Here is a 17794-nt window from a genome sequence, read left to right as displayed (position 1 = left end):
TACAGTCATGGCCAAAAGTTGAGAATGACACAAATATTAATTTTCACAAAGTCTGCTGACTCAGTTTGTATGTTGGCAATTTGCATATACTCCAGAATGTTATGAAGAGTGATCAGATGAATTGCAATGAATTGCAAAGTCCCTCTTTGCCATGCAAATGAACTGAATTCCCCAAAAACATTTCTACTGATTGAGTTTGAATAACAGACTGGAAGCTTCAAAAGGAGGGTGGTGCTTGGAATCATTGTTCTTCCTCTGTCAACCATGGTTACCTGCAAGGAAACACGTGCCGTCATCATTGCTTTGCCCAAAAAGGGCTTCACAGGCAAGGATATTGCTGCCAGTAAGATTGCACCTAAATCAACAATTTATCGGATTATCAAGAACTTCAAGGAGAGCGGTTAAATTGTCGTGAAGAAAGCTTCAGGGCGCCCAAGAAAGTCCAGCAAGCTCCAAGACCGTCTCCTAAAGTTGATTCAGCTGCAGGATCGGGGCACCACCAGTACAGAGCTTGCTCAGGAATGGCAGCAGGCAGGTGTGAGTGCATCTGCACGCACAGTGAGGCGAAGACTTTTGGAGGATGGCCTGGTGTCAAGAAGGGCAGCAAAGAAGCCACTTCTCTCCAGGAAAAACATCAGGGACAGACTGATATTATGCAAAGGGTACAGGGATTGGACTGCTGAGGACTGGGGTAAAGTCATTTTCTCCGATGAATCCCCTTTCCGATTGTTTGGGGAATCTGGAAAAAAGCTTGTCCGGAGAAGACAAGGTGAGCGCTACCATCAGTCCTGTGTCATGCCAACAGTAAAGCATCCTGAGACCATTCATGTGTGGGGTTGCTTCTCAGCCAAGGGAGTTGGCTCACTCACAATTTTGTCTAAGAACACAGCCATGAATAAAGAATGGTACCAACACATCCTCCGAGAGCAACTTCTCCCAACCATCCAGGAACTGTTTGGTGATGAACAATGCCTTTTCCAGCATGATGGAGCACATTGCCATAGGAAAAAGTGATAACTAAGTGGCTCAGGGAACAAAACATTGATATTTTGGATCCATGTCCAAGAAAATCCCCTGACCATAATCCCATTGATAATGTGTGGTCAATCCTCAAGAGGTGGGTGGACAAACAAAAACCCACAAATTCTGACACACTCCAAGCATTGATTATGCAAGAATGGGCTGCCATCAGTCAGGATGTGGCCCAGAAGTTAACTGACAGCATGCCAGGGCGGATTGCAGAGGTCTTGAAAAAGAAGGGTCAACACCGCAAATATTGACTCTTTGCATCAACTTCATGTAATTGTCAATAAAAGCCTTTGACACTTATGAAATGCTTGTAATTATACTTCAGTATTCCATAGTAACATCCGACAAAAATATCTAAAGACACTGAAGCCGCAGTCTTTGTGAAACTTATTATTTGTGTCATTCTCAAAACTTTTGGCCACGACTGTACTCATATTTGATGTTAGACTATGCGTTGTTATCAAGTCTTTTGTTTGTTAGTCATCTAGGATTTTATGCAGACTCCACCATTGCACTCTAAATAGAAGGGGACACTTGCACCAGAACCTCCTGCTGAATCTCTGCCCATAACGTCACCTTCTCACATTTGGTGGCAGCAGTATAATACTCCTCTTATTACCCACTGAGGTCTGACTCCCCTTTACCTTCATGCCGTTATGGAAGAGTTTCCCCACTGACGCGATGCAGCCATCCGTCTGCTGGTGACTGGCCAACCAGGCCTTGGCCTGGGCAATGTGGGTGGGGTCCACAAAGATGTAGGGCTTGGCCCCTCCAAAGGACTTCAGCACAAAGGAGGTGAGCCTGAGTGGACACAGGTCAGATGTCGTGAGCCTTGCCTAAACTATGGATCATAGACTCTAGATAACAGTAGCCATACTGTATTGTGCAGAAGCCAACTATATTTGCCATAGCACATACTAGTATGGATTTGAGACCATCACATTCCTACTTTGATTACATACTACAACCCACTTTGATCTAATGTAATTTTTATGACTTAAAAAAAACGAACAAATGTAAATTGAGGAATCATCTAAGAGAAGGTATTACGACTGTGTGGACAATTGAACCTACCACGTGTTTCCAGACTCATCGCTCTTCCCAAAGGCACTGTAGGAGCCATCGTCATGCTTGTAGTTGAGCTCTCTCTGGTAGCCTGCAACACAAATGGCCAAGTGAACAAAGACACTCCTTCTAGGGACTTGTACTGTATGTGGAAGGTGACGTTAACTGGTTCAGAGCCAAATATATACAACAGCTTGTTGCTAGTCAGAGGCGAGATGCACACAGGATCAGACAAACTGTCAAACAGTATTGATCTTTGCAGAGTCCTGTTCAATCACAGCTCATTATTTAAAAAGTACAAGGCTTACTGCAAATTCTCTTGTCATATCCCATTCTATGCATTAGGTTAAGCAATAGTCTTCAGAATAGATAGTGGTTTATTTCACCAGGGTTATGATCAGTAGGGAGATTACATTTTTATTGAGTAAAACGGGGAGTGCAGGCTGTGACTGAACATGTCTGATAATAATTGCTTGGTTTTCGTTGCAACACATGTTGTGCCTTACTGAACTGGATCCAGCTCACTCACCACTGTCTAGGAAGCCTGTGGCCCTGGTCTGGATCTCCTTGGTGAGCTGCCTGGTGCTTTGCAGGTAGTTGAGGATGTAGATGTTGGGAGCAAAAAGCACCATGTTCTGCTCTCCACAGCCATAGGGCATCTGCAACAGGCTGTCCAGGTTCTTCATGGCCCGACCCATCAGGTCGCCTGGTGAAAGAGACCAACAATTAAGACAATCAAACAAACATAGGTCTCTAGTCAATGGCAATGAATATTTGACCGGCAGATCCCTAAACCTAACCCTAAAATGAACCATGCTTATCCCAATCATAGATCTGCAGGTTCATAGATCTGCACTTCCCTCGTCATGAAGAGGGATGAAAAATCTGCACCAAAATGGAAACATATCCTGAAAATGTTATAAAACTTATATATATATATATATTAGGTGTGAAAACTCAGCAAAACAGATGGAGAATTCTCACCCAGTACTGAGAGGGAGGCCTTGGCAGAGCCCTCCACAAACACCTCAGGCAGCTTCAGAGAGATGTCCTTCTCCACTGGGCCCTCTGGTGACGCGAGACAGGTAAACGAGAGACTGAGTGAATTGAGAACCGTTTTAACCAATTAAAAAGTATCTGTCATCTAAACCAAAACAAATGCACGTCAACTTAATCATCGGGGTAATTATGAGAACGTATGTCTGATAGACGCCAGGAGATTACCTGCAGGGCAGAGCAGAGCGTTGTGGCTGACCGTCTCCTGGGTTCCCTCGGCCTGACAGAGGGAAAGTGACATTGAGAAAAGAGTCCACTGGCTTTCTTCAGCACTAAAATAAAACGGTCTAATGACGACAACTCTAGTTCATTCCATTATAGAATTTATATGTATAACCACTTAAAAAGGTTAATTAAACGTAGACTTGCTATACAGGACAGACACTCACCTCCACCAGCAGTGTTTGCACAACGGTGTCAATACGTCCTTTCTCTGGCACCGTGGCCACCTCGTTGCCGCAGAGCTCCTCAGTTTTCAATGCCTCGGCGCTCACTTTCACACTCACCTCCCCTATAGTTCAGGCCAGGGAGACATTAACATTCCAGTCTAGACCAGTCACACATGAACCTGCCCCTCCATCAGCTTGCTCCCTTTCACCCACTCCACCTCCAGCCTCATGTACCCTGGCTCAACTGTTCCCGCCTTCCCTCCTCATTCCTTCCCTCGTTCCCTGCCTCCATTTCTCCAATAGCCATGGATACCCCCTGAGGGAGAGCTTTCTGAGCATGTCATCAGATATCCCTCCTGACTTGTTAGTACAAGCGATTGTCAACATTTCTTTACAGGGCTAGGACATATACAAGGAATTTATTTGAGTCATGTCAATAAGATAAATAATTGAATATTCTTACATTTCAGTCTGACAAGAGCTGTGCAAAGTGAACAACCCTGTCCTTAGGCACCACAGACGGAACAATTCACATCCTACCCCCTCCACTCTGGCCCTAACCTTTCAACATTTGCATGAATTGAGGGTCTGGATAGCTATAAGCAGTATAGTGGTGGAGATACCACCTTATTTCTTAAACCTTACAGAAGGGTTAGGGGGTAAGGGCCTAGGACATAGGGAGTAAATGTGGAGTCTATTGCAAGAGCCTTGTGATAGATTGACAGAGTACTGTATGGCTCACCTAAAGCAGTTGGGGTGAGGATCCACTTGAAGGTCCTGCTCTCTTCAGCACACAGACACAGTGTGTACTGGCAGCCTTCACATGGCCTGGCTGTGAACTGGTTCGACTCAGCTAGAGTCACCTTCACCTAGGAGAAACACATGGAGTCAATCGCAAGTCTTTACTAGATTCCATGCATTTCTCTCTTCTCTCGTCCTTAAAACGTCAGAGCATCTATAGGTTGTCTACGTCAGAGCATCTATAGGTTGTCTACAGGGACTATCCAAATGAAGTGGGACTGGAGAGGTAAAGAAAGAGACAACCCTGGGAGGGCTTACCATGATACACTTGGAGAGGTAGTTGAACACTGTGGCCTTGAGTGTGAACACCTCCCCCCGGATGACAGAGTAGGGCAGCGTCAGGCTCACAAAGAAGGGTTGAAAGGCAGTGAGGCCAGTGTTGGGAGCCAGGCCAAAACCCACTGGGGAAGTACAGAACGCCCCTGCAGCCCACTTAGTGATGGTGTCTGGGACAGTCTTCTCAACATTCACTTTTCCTGTAAGTCTGGTCGTGGTGAAAAGGGTACAATAAAAACAATGTATATTAACATCAGAACACATAACATGGTCAATTCAATAAATAAACCTACCCCATGGACAAAAACATTCTTGTAGTCTCAGTATAACCCCATTACAAGGCAGTGTCAGTTAAGCACCCCATGAAAAGGGATGTGCATTAAACTAAATATAAATGGATACAACTTTGGCGTCCGTTACAATGCTTACCCCACAGGAATCAGGTCCCAGATCCAGGTCTCAGGGAAGTACGTGCGGACGGTCTCCTTAGGCCCGTCAGAGGCTCTAGCGGCTGAGGTCTCTGGCATCATGTTGGCCATTAACACTGGAGCATCAATTTCTTCTACTGATTTAAATTGAATAGCTGTAAATAGAAACTAATCCTTTATTATTAGGTTAAGACTAGAAAGGTTCACACATTATCGTACCCTCTTCTACCATACCGTCATATTCCATTGAAAAGGGTATAATACAGTGGTAAGGTTTTTTCACATCAGAGTTGGTCAGGATCTTGATTCCAACTTCCTAAAATGAAAAGTAAAGCAATAGAACAGTCAGTGTAAAGGCCATATCATACCTGTATTTCAGTTTTGCTCAATTATGTGGGTATTGGTTTAAAAACCCAAACATTTGTATAGATACGGTGTATACGTCTTAACAGACTGCATTCCATTTTAATTCATTCAGTGTCTACTTTCTTACTTAAATAAATATTAAGTATTTATTTATACATTTTCCATATTCCAAACAGACAAAAACAATAACATGAAACTTATTTGATCCTCTTACTTTAAAGATGTTGTAAACATCGTTTTTGTCATTGTTGGGGCCAAACCAGAATGAGCGTTTTTTCCTGTCAGGTACGGGTGGTGCTTCTAACTCCTCGGCCAGTTTAGGGACAGGTGGTGGGAGCACTTCCATCTCCTCTTTAATGATTGGAGGAAATGGTCGGCATGGGTAGGGGTCAAAGTCTTCTACCCTGTATGAATATCCAGACAACTTCTGAACAGGCAGCTGACTGAAGACCTGCGGAGAGAGAAGTAATATACCTCTAGTAATACTGACTTTATAATCAGCAGCACCTTGACATGGTCAGAGCGTGGTCGGTGCATGGTCAGATTGTGGTCAGAGGTTATAGGGTCAGTACATAGTTAGGACAAGGTCAGTGCATAGGATAACACCTGGGTTAAATACATACGGCTAATACTTGATCTGTACTCGAATTAGCTTGAGTGGTACAAGACAACCAACTAAATAGTCCCACAAGTTGAAGCTTCTAAACTTTAATTATCAGACAGTGGTTAAGACATGGTTAGAGGAAGCTGAAAATGAGCCAAATCCTATCTTGAAAAACATGGGTGCACAAAAACAATGCCAAAGGTGATGTGTTCAGTGCTTCGTGTGGTGAGTGGTGGTGGTGAGTAGTGTGGTGAGTCAATGGTCCTGGTCAAAAGTAGTGCACTACATAGGGTATAGGGAGCCATTTGGGACGCAGAACCATGGAGAACGTACAGAGTCTAGGCTGAGCTCCTGTTCAGGCTGCAGCAGCAGCACACTCTGGTCGATGGCCCTGAGAGAACACAGAGACCCTGGGTGGGCCTGGAGGCTCAGAGAAGTCTTCTCCCCTGGCAACTCCTGGAGGGACGAGAACTTCAGGGACACCTGGAGAGGAGAAAAGGAAGAGACATCACAGCTATGTTTAAATATATCTATACTAGCATACATGGCTAACGCATTGGTTCATTCCAAGTATAGTAGCATACTGGTACAGAGCCCATAACACAATGGTAGTACTGTGTAGAGCAGGGGTCTCCAACAGGTCGATCACAAGCTACCAGTAGGTCGTAGGCCACCTAGGAGTAGCTTCTGAAAGTACATGCAATTCTCACGTGTTCTACAGCAAACTATCAGACACCGTAAGCTCTCAGATACCATCTAATCAACGCAACATTGACATCCCAGCCCTGGTTAGCCACTATTGGCTTAAAAAGCCAAACCTAACCATGTCTGCCAACTCATTTCCATTAATATTACCCCATTCTGTCTGTGCGGTGTGCATGTTAGCCTATCACTGTGTAGCCAGTTGTTGTGATAACCATCTTGTGGGTTGGCAGAAGTATTTTCCCCTCCAAAAAACTCAATTTTAAATGTTAACTACGAAGTAGGCTGACCTGGCAGAAGTATATCATGAGTAAGTGTATCTGTGGGGCTTGCGCAGCAAAAGCCTCAGCTTAGATATTCATACTTTTTCAGCACGCTACTCCTCCTACACCGTTTAATCTAGACACGCAGTTCAAACTAAAACGTGCGGAATGGTCTCACTCAAGTTACTTGTATACAACTTTGTTCTGACTGGAAAGAGCAGGTTAGGAATAGCTTCTACAAATAAAAATAATTAGCTGTTTGTCAGAGTTCAGAATGACAAAAAAAAGTGGCTACTCTACTAACAGCTGAGTTTCATTATGGAGCAGCCCTAACAGAGCCATTGCTACTCACCAAACAGAGGGTGACCACAATTACTGATCACAACCACGCAAATATTGACCACAACTGCTTACCAGATCCATTGACCACAACCACACAGCTAGTTATCACTCAACTGCTGACCACAACTACATATCTTCTGACCATTCATCTTCTGACCTCAACCACCTGGTGACCAAAACCACTGACTCATCTACACCACTACTGAGCACGCAACAACTGACCTCTGACCACATCTAGACAGAAACAGACCCAACAAATTTGTGATGATCCAAAAGGTGCAGTTGAAGGATTTCATATCATAGTCTGATGTGAAGTCATTTTGGAAATTGATCGTAGTGCACGTTGCCCCGATAGATCACATTTCATGTAGCTGGTGAAAGACGCCTAGTTGCCTACCTTGTTTTTAAGGCAGAGGTGAATGGGGAAGTCTTGGCTGTCTGCTACTGCCTCCCCATCAGGCAACACGGTGTACACCACTACCTGGGCAAAAGGGGTCAGCTCAGGCATCTGCTGCAGCGAGAGCATCAGATGACCTTGGTTAACTGAAAGATGGACAATGGGATGGCCATTAGCTCACCATAAGCCACCAATACGGACAAAGGCTAGTCACTGAACACTTTGAAATATACTGTGCAGTAAGAGCTTGTATTGAAGATGTAATCTGGATGATTGAATCCTGTCGTGACAGCTTTTTATCCCATGCCAGCTTAATGCCATTAGGCATGTCCTCTAATCAAGTGGGGTTCTGAGAAGTTCTAAAGAAAAAGTCAGGAAGCAGTCGGGAGAATCCAAGACCACTTTATTTACCTTTTCTTTCTTTAATGGTCACAGGAAGACGGCCGTGCTGCCGAATGCTGCCTCTAGATATGACCTGGGACATAAGAGACAGCCAGGTGGCATCATCAACATTAATAACCAGAGAGCGTTACTGGCCAAAACCTGGAGATCAGATATATTACTAAAGCGATATATTACTGTGCATCAGCTAAGGTGAAATATTCAACTGGAAGTCAAGTACTGTATGGTTTTCCCAAGCCATTAAAATATTTCCAGACAAAACAATCAAATACTGAAGTAAAATATCCCAAATCTTGTGGTGGAATAAAAATTTTTTAAAGATATTTTGAGTGAAACATCCCTTTAATCTTACCAGATAGAAAAAGTCCAGGGTCGTCTGTCCCTTTTTCAGCTCCACCCCTTGGATGATGTAGTGAGCAAGAACAATACCGTCCTTCTCACAGGAGAACTTCCCTTCGCCCTGCATTATCTTCACAAAGCTCTTGCTCTTAGAATAAAATTCTCTTGCGAAGTGGTAATCCGATGAATATTCTGGTCTACGCACACCCTGCTCGTATGGATAATCCTCCTCAACCTTTTGATAACGAGCCTGGTTCAAGAAACACAGAAAATATATGAAAATTAAACTATTGTAGTAACCTTGGAGAATACATCAGGAGAAATTGATCAGTCAGAACAAACTGAATATTTACAGTAAATAATATATGATTAAATATTCAGAGGAAAACATGAGTGAGTGACCACTGACCGACAGAGAGACAGAATCAGAACTCCATAGAGAAGTGTCTAGAGAGAAGGAAGCAATGCCCTTGCTGTCTGTGGTGAGAGTCCAGTTCTCAGATTTGCCACTGTTTTGTAGGAAGAGATACACAGGCTCATTGGGAACGGGACTAGAGTCGGGACCGGTCACCTTGATCTGAAAACACAGGACAGGACTGCAGCAGTTTACATCCAACATACTGAATGTCCCATTGCATATAAGACATCAAAAGCCTAGTTTAGACATCCAACATACTGAATGTACACTCCCATTGCATACAAGACCTAGTTTAGACATCCAACATACTGAATGTACACTCCCATCAAAAGCCTAGTTTAGACATCCAACATACTGAATGTACACTCCCATTGCATACAAGACATCAAAAGCCTAGTTTAGACATCCAACATACTGAATGTACACTCCCATTGCATACAAGACATCAAAAGCCTAGTTTAGACATCCAACATACTGAATGTACACTCCCATACATACAAGACATCCCATTTAGCATAACATACAAGACATCAAAAAGACATCAAAAGCCTAGTTTAGACATCCAACATACTGAATGTACACTCCCATTGCATACAAGACATCAAAAGCCTAGTTTAGACATCCAACATACTGAATGTACACTCCCATTGCATACAAGACATCAAAAGCCTAGTTTAGACATCCAACATACTGAATGTACACTCCCATTGCATACAAGACATCAAAAGCCTAGTTTAGACATCAAATACTGAATGTACACTCCCATTGCATTCAAAAGCCTAGTTTAGACATCCAACATACTGAATGTACACTCCCATTGCAAACAAGACATCAAAAGCCTAGTTTAGACATCCAACATACTGAATGTACACTCCCATTGCATAAAGACATCAAAAGCCTAGTTTAGACATGTACACTCCCATTGCAATTCAAAAGCCTAGTTTAGACATTACTGAATGTATTTATCAAAAGCCTAGTTTAGATGCAATGTTAACATTTTAGATGCATCAAATTACTTCATGTTCAAATCCATTTTTCTGAGTAAAACATTTTCTGCAGTGTTATTAAAAAGGCATTTGTTAATATAGTTTGTCCTCACCTTCCCCTCGTATGCAATTCCTGGTTTATATGCTTGGGGCACGTCCTCAAAACGAACAGTTACGATGACATTGGTGAAGCTTGCCTTGCCACTACCTTTAAGGATGACCCCTGGAGAGAACATAGGCAAGGGTCAGAGGTTAACAGTTCAGCATGTAAACACCTCTACGTTCAAGACAAGGTTCTCTCCTACCAGTTCCATATTCTTCCAGCTCAGTCTCCACTTCGAAGTCCCCAAAAGATTCACGTAGACGGAACCGGGTCAAGTCGATCATTTGGGTTGCACAACCAGTTTTGTCAGTCTAGGATGAATGAGTAGTTGTAGGTCAGCTTAGCTCAGCTACAAAAACCTCAACGTTTTGTCCACAGTGTTCTTCAAAGAATACGGCGTAACAATAAAAACACTTACTTTGATAAGATACACCTCGCAGATATTACTAGAATCAAATACCCAGTAATATTGAACGGCAATTCTGCAAACTTTCGCAGTGACAGACCCCACCACTGGTTTTCCATAAGTGTATCTACAAATAAAGTCACCAGAAGACAATTAACTTCTGACAATTAACTGTTCCAAAAAAGTAGAAACAGCTTTGAACATGAGCAAGTATCAAACATGCAACACACAAATTAAGGCTTAATATTCTGTCCATAAAGTGCCCCAGTTTACATTATCTTATGCACTTACTTTCCACAAACTCTCAGTGTTGCTTGCTTGTCCAGAATAGTGATTGTTTGGGGTAGATAGACTTTGACCTCATATTTGGGTAAAACTGTCAAAAATACATAATGTTATTTCCTCATTGTCTATGAAACTACACCAAAAACATGGAATCACCATGTAAAAAACAATATAATCTGATTTTTTTTTATCCCATGCCAATTTCCTCACCATATTCTTTGATGTCAAAGGTTTGGGAAGTTTGCTCTCCCTTCTCATTCCATGCAGTGATGATGTAACTTCCTTGCGTTGCCTCTGCAGACATGGGGTGGGACAGGTCCAGAATTCCACTCACTGTTGACTGGTTCAACCACTGAGCAATGCGGTTGGAGTTTGGGTCCTGTATATAGATTCATAATAGGTTGAAGGTAGGTATTTTTGTTAGGCATTGTATAAAATCATGCCACAGTACATATTGGCAGGTAACATTTTTTTATACAGCTTTGGTTTTTAGTTGCAATGGATTTTAAATTGGTCTCACCTGAAGCTCCACTGTTAGATACTAGAAAAGAGAAAAACATTCAGCATTTAGCCTAAAAAAACCTCCGACTTCATTATTTCCCAAAATTGTTTTTACCGTAAGCCTAAAGGGAACTACTATTGTGTAAAAAAAAAAAAAAATGGGTTTGAAACATTAGTTTCACCACTTCCCAAAATAGTTTCTACAGTACAGGCATCTTTATCTACAGAGTTACAGTAGCGCAAATAAACTCTGACCACGTTTGCCGAGCCAGCTACACAGTCTGTCTGACCCAGACAATACTGAAAGAGTAACTTACCATCTGATTGAATGACAAGAAACTGGCATCCAGCGAGACGATTCGGAACTTGACTGGAAAAGGGGTAGAAACATTTGTCTATACATGTGTACAGTATATCCATCCTCCATTTCAGTAATGACCTTTCCTCAAGCTTATGGCCTCACAAATATACTGTAAAGTACACAGACATTTCAGTGTTCATCAAAGATTGTATCTAACTACCTGTCTGTCCAGGTTTGTAGACTGGTTTGTCGGTCTGGAAAATGGTGAGGAATCTTTTAGGCTTGATAAGGATCTTGGTCTTTTTACTCATCTCATCCTTCCTTCCCTTGATGCTGACAAGAACAGTGGCCACACTGTCAGCCTTCACTGGGGGTACCTACAATATGAAGAACAGAAGAATGGAAGCTTGGTAGAACTTCTACAATCCTCTAGCTCCTAACCAAAGTATGGCTCTCTGACTGAGTAGCTTGAGAACAGAGGGCTTTTTGTTAAGTGGTAGATAGCAAAGTATGATTAATATAACTGCTATTGCCTTTCATAGGTTGGATCATTTTCCATACAACACCCAGCCTGTAATCCAAGTTGAATTCCACAAAACATGATTGACTACTCATAAAATAATGAAGTGTTGAATGAATGTGCATAGCTAGCTTGAGTCTAGTAAGAATTGTGTTCTTTAGATGATGGTAGAGGATGACCAGTACTAGTTTCCATAGTATTATAGAAGATCCTGATATATAGCGCATCACATCGTTGTGGAACCTTGCAGTTAGAAATGTCATACAGAGCTGGCTTGATACTTTACATGTCAGAGAGGCATGTTGGTTCTACATGAAATATTTATATCAGAGCGGTCCACAACGTTGTAGCCTGCTGAACACAGCACAGTTACAGCTGACCTGGAAGGAGATGCAGCGATAGAAGTCCTGTGTTACGTCTTCCTCCAGTAGAATGGTGCCGCTGCCACCCTCCATTTCCAGCGACACCTTCAACAACAGAGGCTCTGTGGCTTGGTGGACCTGAGCACAAAGTTTCTCTGTGGTCCCTCCTACCACCTCTGAGCTGACCGTCACAAAGTAAATCCTAAAAGGGGAAAGAGTCAGCATGAATGCAGCTGTGGTAATAATACTTAAGTGGCAGTGTACTCAAACAGCTCTTTAGTTCCTTTCTACCCTACTGATTTTTTAAAGTTAGGGACAAAGTGACCTTATTTGTCTCTGGCTATGTGCCCCACTCAGTCCAAAGGAGGGCACAATTGATTATGTTTTGGAGAGTGTAGAAATGGATACCAATGAGTTGTTTTCATGGACTGTCAACCATGTGTTGGGGATGATTAAACAGAGGGAAAGTGAAGGAAATCAGACCAAAAGGGGGAAGTGTTTCAACATCTAAGATGCACATACAGTGCATTCGTATTCAGACGCCTTGACTTTTCACATTTCTTTACTTTGGCCTTATACGAAAATGGCTTAAATAAATGTTTTCCCGCAATATAATTGAATTTACCACAGGTAGATGCCAATCAAGTTGTAGAAACATCAAGGATTATCAATGGAAACAGGATACACTTGAGCGCAATTGTGAGTAATTTATTAATTTAACCAGGCATGTCAGTGAAGAACAAATTCTTATTTACAATGACGGCCTACCGGGGAACAGTTGAGTGGCCCAGCCAGAGCCCTGACTTGAGCCCAATCGACATCAAAGGAAAGACCTGAAAATAGCTGTGAAGAGATGCTCCCCATCCAACCTGAAAGAGCTTGAGAGGATCTTCAGAAAAGACTGGGAGAAACTCCCCAAATACAGGTATGCCAAGCTTGTAGTGTCATACCCAAGAAGACACGAGGCTGTAATCATGGCAATAGGTGCTTCAAAGTACTGAGTACAGGGTCTGAATAATTACCGTTGAAGTCAGAAGTTTACATACATCTTAAAGCATTTGTCTTACTCAGTGTCACAATTCCTGACATTTAATCCTAGTAAAAATTCCCCGTCTTAGGTCAGTTGAGCACCACTTTATTTAAGAATGTGAAATGTCAGAATAATAGTAGTGATTAATTTCAGCTTTTATTTATTTCATCACATTCCCAGTGGGTCAGAAGTATACATACACTCAATTAGTATTTGGTAGCATTGCCTGGAAATTGTTGAACTTGGGGCAAACGTTTTAGGTAGCCTTCCACAATAAGTTGGTTGAATTTTGGCCCATTCCTCCCGACAGAGCTGGTGTAACTGGGTCAGGTTTGTAGGCCTCCTTACTCGCACATGCTTTTTCCAGTTCTGCCAACAAATTTTCTATAGGAAAATGAGGTCAGAGCTTTGTGATGGCCACTCCAATACCTTGACTTTGTTGTCCTTAAGCCATTTTGCAACAACTTTGGAAGTATGCTTGGGGTCATTGTCCATTTGGAAGAAACATTTGCGACCAAGCTTGAACTTCCCAACTGATGTCTTGAGATGTCGCTTCAATATATCCACATCATTTCCCTACCTCATGATCCCATCTATTTTGTGAAGTGTACCAGTACCTCCTGCAGCAAAGCACCCCCACAACATGCTGCCACCCCCATGCCTCGTGGTTGGAATGGTGTTCTTCGGCTTGCGAGCCTCCCCCTTTTTCCTCCAAACATAACAATGGTCATTATGGCCAAACAGTTCTACTTTTGTTTCATCAAACCAGAGGACATTTCTCCAAAAAGTACAATCTTTGTCCCCATGTGCAGTTGCAAACCGTAGTCTGGCTTTATGGTGGTTTTGGAGCAGTGGCTTCTTCCTTGCTGAGCGGCCTTTCAGGTTATGTCGATACAGGACTCGTTTTACTGTGGATATACTTTTTTACCCGTTTCCTCCAGCATCTTCACAAGGTATTTTGCTGTTGTTCTGGGATTGATTTGCACTTTTCGCACCAAAATACAGTCATGTCTAGGAGACAGAACGCGTCTCCTTACTGAGCGGTATGACGGCTGTGTGGTCCCATGGTGTTTATACTTGTGTACCATTGTTCGTACAGATGAACATGGCACCTTCAGGCATTTGGAAATTACTCTCAAGGATAAACCAGACTTGTGGAGGTCTACAATTTATTGGTCTTGGCTGTTTTCTTTTGATTTTCCCATGATGTCAAGCAAAGAGGCACAGAGTTTGAAGGTAGGCCTTCAAATACATCCACAGATACACCTCCAATTGACTCAAATTATGTCAATTAGCCTATCAGAAGCTTCTAAAGCCATGACATCATTTTCTGGAATTTTCCAAGCTGTCAACTTTGTGTATGTAAACTTCTGAAGCACTGGAATTATGATATGGTGAATTATAAGTGAAATAATGTCTGTAAACAATTGTTGGATAAATGACTTGTGTCAGGCACAAAGTAGATGTCCTAACCAACTTCCCAAAACTATAGTTTGTTAACAAGAAATATGTGGAGCGGTTGAAACAATTATGTTGCTGTCATTAACTTGGTTTATGTCAAATTCAACTGTATGTAACATGTGATCGTTCTCTTTAATAAATTGGCAAACATAAAAACAAACAGGGTTTGCTGTGTCTTTATGGGGTACTGTCTCTAGGTTGATATTTTTTATTAAATCAATTTTAGAATAAGGCAGTAACTTAACATTTGTTAAAAGTCAAGGGGTCTGAATACTTTCTGAATGCACTGTATAACAGCTATCACAAGTAGGATTTCTCAACCCCAAAATCTATAGTTCAATTTGCCAGCATGTCTCATAACAAATGAAAAGCCTCACATGCAGAGAGATAGAGGTACTGTATGTATAACAGTGATGTCCTGTGGCCTTACCACTATCTTTTTTTGTATTATTCACAGATATAGATGCTTGCAATTATCTATTCAGTTGTCAGTGCAGTGAGCATAGAAAATACTGTTTTATATTTCATATGTTTATAACTAAAATATTTATATCGTTTAGGTTGGCTATTCTACACCTGCATAGCGTGAAGAATTCAGAGTATAATTAATTCCTACATTTGAAGTCTGTTGCATCCAGCCAGACATGTAAATAAAAATAGATGATTGTGTGTTTAATCTACTGCTTTCTACAAATGTTTTTTAGTGTACTTACGATTTGAAGGTGCTCGATGTCGCGGTTTGTATAATCACTGATGTGATCAATACAAAGAAAAGTACATTGAGAGCCATGGCCATAGCTTCGGGAACAGCCAGTCTTCCTCCGCACTTCGTGATGCTCCCTTCTCTTCCTCGTCCAGGGAGATTGTCAGGAAAGTTGCACAAACGGTGCTATATATACCCAAATGCACCCTCCCGTGTCACTCCCTTCCAAATAGTTTGGAACACTGCAGCCAGCTCCCGTTTCATCCCAATTACCGCTGAAGTCCTCAACTAGTCACAGCCCCCGACCAATGGGATGGTCAGAATGATGATGAAGTCACCTCAGGCTATTTTGGCCGGAACACCTGAGAGAAGAAATACCTATGTAGCCTGGCTAACCTGTCGATTTAGTCCACCTGTCAATTTAGCCATTATTCATGTGAAAAGCCACCATAGCCTACAGCTTTCTGCTTTGACTGATAAAATGCAACATATTTGCTAACCAACTTTACTTTACTATTGATATTTTTGACAACTTGTACTTTTACTTCACTACATTCCTAAAGAAAATTATGTACTTTTACTCCATATATTTTCCCTGACACCAAAAAGTACAGGTTACAGTTTGAATGCTTAGCAGGACAGGAAAATTGTCTAATTCACACACTTATCAAGAGAAGATACCTGCTCATCCCCATACTGCCTCTGATATGGCGGACTCACTAAACACATGCTTCGTTTGTAAATGATGTCTGTAAATTTAAAAAACAAGACAATTATGCTGTCTGGTTCCATTTATACTTGTACTTTTACTTTTGATACTGAAGTATATTTTAGCAATTACATTTACTTTTGATAGTAAAGTATATTTAAAACCAAATACTTTGAACCTTTTACTCAAGTAGTATATTACTGAGTGACTTTCACTTTACTATTCATTTTCTATTAAGGTATCTTTACTTTTACTCAAATATGACAACTGGGTACTTTTTCCACCACTGGTTATTCTAAACATTTGTTTCTGGGTGCTGAAATTAGTCACATGTCAATGTGAACAGTTGTTATGCCATTATAATGTGGATATCAGGCCCCATGTTCCCCCAGGAATGAAGAGGAGTAAGTTAATAATGTGGATATCATGGAGAGAGTTTTCCATAAGCCAACCATGGCTGATATAAATAATATGAAGATGGTGAAACAATGACATTTCCTAAAGAAAATATGTATGCTTGGTCGTCTTGAAGTATTATGATTATGATGCAGTAGCCACTCTTACTGGGATCCACATAAAATACAGTCACATCTGAAATGTATTAGCACCCTTGATAAAGATGAGCAAAAAAGACGGTATAAAATAATTAATAAACACTGAGCTATAATGTATGCTCAATTTTTTTCTGAGAAAAATATTTACTTTAACAGGTATTGTTTTTGAAATCTTAAAAAGATAGGTGTGGCCAGTCCTTGCAACCATAGCTCTGTGTATGGATGCAGAGAAGTTCTCAACTAGTCGCAGCCTTCTGACCAATGGGACGGTCAGAATGACGACCAAAATACCCCCAGGCAAAAACATTTTTTTACACATGTTGGCAGTAACACTTGAGAGAAGAAATACCTGTTTAGCCTGGCTAACCTGTTGATTTAGCTCACCTATCGATTTAGACATTAGCCATGAAAAAGCCACCATAGCCTACTGCTATGTGCTTGGACGGATAAAATGCAACATATTAGCTCACCAATAGCATATTTATTTCCCATTGTGTGAGCAGGAAATGTCCTTTTCTAGTTTCACTATCTTCATATTATTTATATCAGCCATGGTTGGCCTATGCAAAATAACTACATTAAAATAAGTGAAATCAACACATAAAACCAGACACTTTATCCTTTCAAACCCTTCATTCTATGTTGTACAATCTAACAAGTAAGTCATACCGTTACACACATGCTTCATTACACAATTTCATTCATGGAAATACTATCATCATAATAAAGCTTAAGTCTACAGGCAAGGTATTACTTCTGTCAACGTGACACATACACAAAGGATCTGTAGACCCAAGAGGTAAATACATCTCAATGTTTAACCATTGTTTCCATAGCTCTTACCACAATGGGGCTGCATTGAAATACAGTACCAGTCAAAAGTTTGGACACGCTGTCACGTTCTGACCATCGTTCGTATGTGTTTTCCTTGTTTTAGTGTTGGTCAGGACGTGAGCTGGGTGGGCATTCTATGTTTCATGTCTAGTTTGTCTATTT

The 17794-nt window shown here is 41.5% G+C and overlaps 1 protein-coding gene across 1 annotated transcript in view; it reads right to left on the bottom strand.

The window, feature by feature from the left end:
• The window catches only part of LOC112266939 (alpha-2-macroglobulin-like), a 30774-nt gene extending 14975 nt beyond the window's left edge, over positions 1-15799 (bottom strand). Inside the window, exons 1-26 of the mRNA XM_042297305.1 lie at positions 15546-15799; positions 12360-12543; positions 11680-11836; positions 11476-11528; positions 11178-11198; positions 10868-11036; positions 10664-10748; positions 10385-10499; positions 10169-10277; positions 9977-10086; positions 8869-9036; positions 8473-8709; positions 8130-8193; positions 7719-7864; positions 6348-6497; positions 5625-5861; positions 5279-5360; positions 5046-5199; positions 4599-4824; positions 4282-4408; positions 3540-3661; positions 3319-3370; positions 3079-3162; positions 2624-2800; positions 2104-2185; positions 1674-1830 (exon numbers count right to left, since the gene is read on the bottom strand). Of these exons, the coding sequence (XP_042153239.1) occupies positions 1674-1830; positions 2104-2185; positions 2624-2800; positions 3079-3162; positions 3319-3370; positions 3540-3661; positions 4282-4408; positions 4599-4824; positions 5046-5199; positions 5279-5360; positions 5625-5861; positions 6348-6497; positions 7719-7864; positions 8130-8193; positions 8473-8709; positions 8869-9036; positions 9977-10086; positions 10169-10277; positions 10385-10499; positions 10664-10748; positions 10868-11036; positions 11178-11198; positions 11476-11528; positions 11680-11836; positions 12360-12543; positions 15546-15628 (3351 nt within the window). The 5' untranslated portion in view covers positions 15629-15799. The remainder of the gene's footprint in view (positions 1-1673; positions 1831-2103; positions 2186-2623; positions 2801-3078; positions 3163-3318; positions 3371-3539; positions 3662-4281; positions 4409-4598; positions 4825-5045; positions 5200-5278; positions 5361-5624; positions 5862-6347; positions 6498-7718; positions 7865-8129; positions 8194-8472; positions 8710-8868; positions 9037-9976; positions 10087-10168; positions 10278-10384; positions 10500-10663; positions 10749-10867; positions 11037-11177; positions 11199-11475; positions 11529-11679; positions 11837-12359; positions 12544-15545) is intronic.
• Positions 15800-17794: the final 1995 nt, after the last annotated feature.

The sequence above is a fragment of the Oncorhynchus tshawytscha genome, linkage group LG14 (assembly GCF_018296145.1).
Source record: "Oncorhynchus tshawytscha isolate Ot180627B linkage group LG14, Otsh_v2.0, whole genome shotgun sequence".
Taxonomy (NCBI): domain Eukaryota; kingdom Metazoa; phylum Chordata; class Actinopteri; order Salmoniformes; family Salmonidae; genus Oncorhynchus; species Oncorhynchus tshawytscha.
The sequence above is the reverse complement of the archived record's forward strand: the minus strand, read 5'-3'. Positions and strand labels throughout refer to the sequence as shown.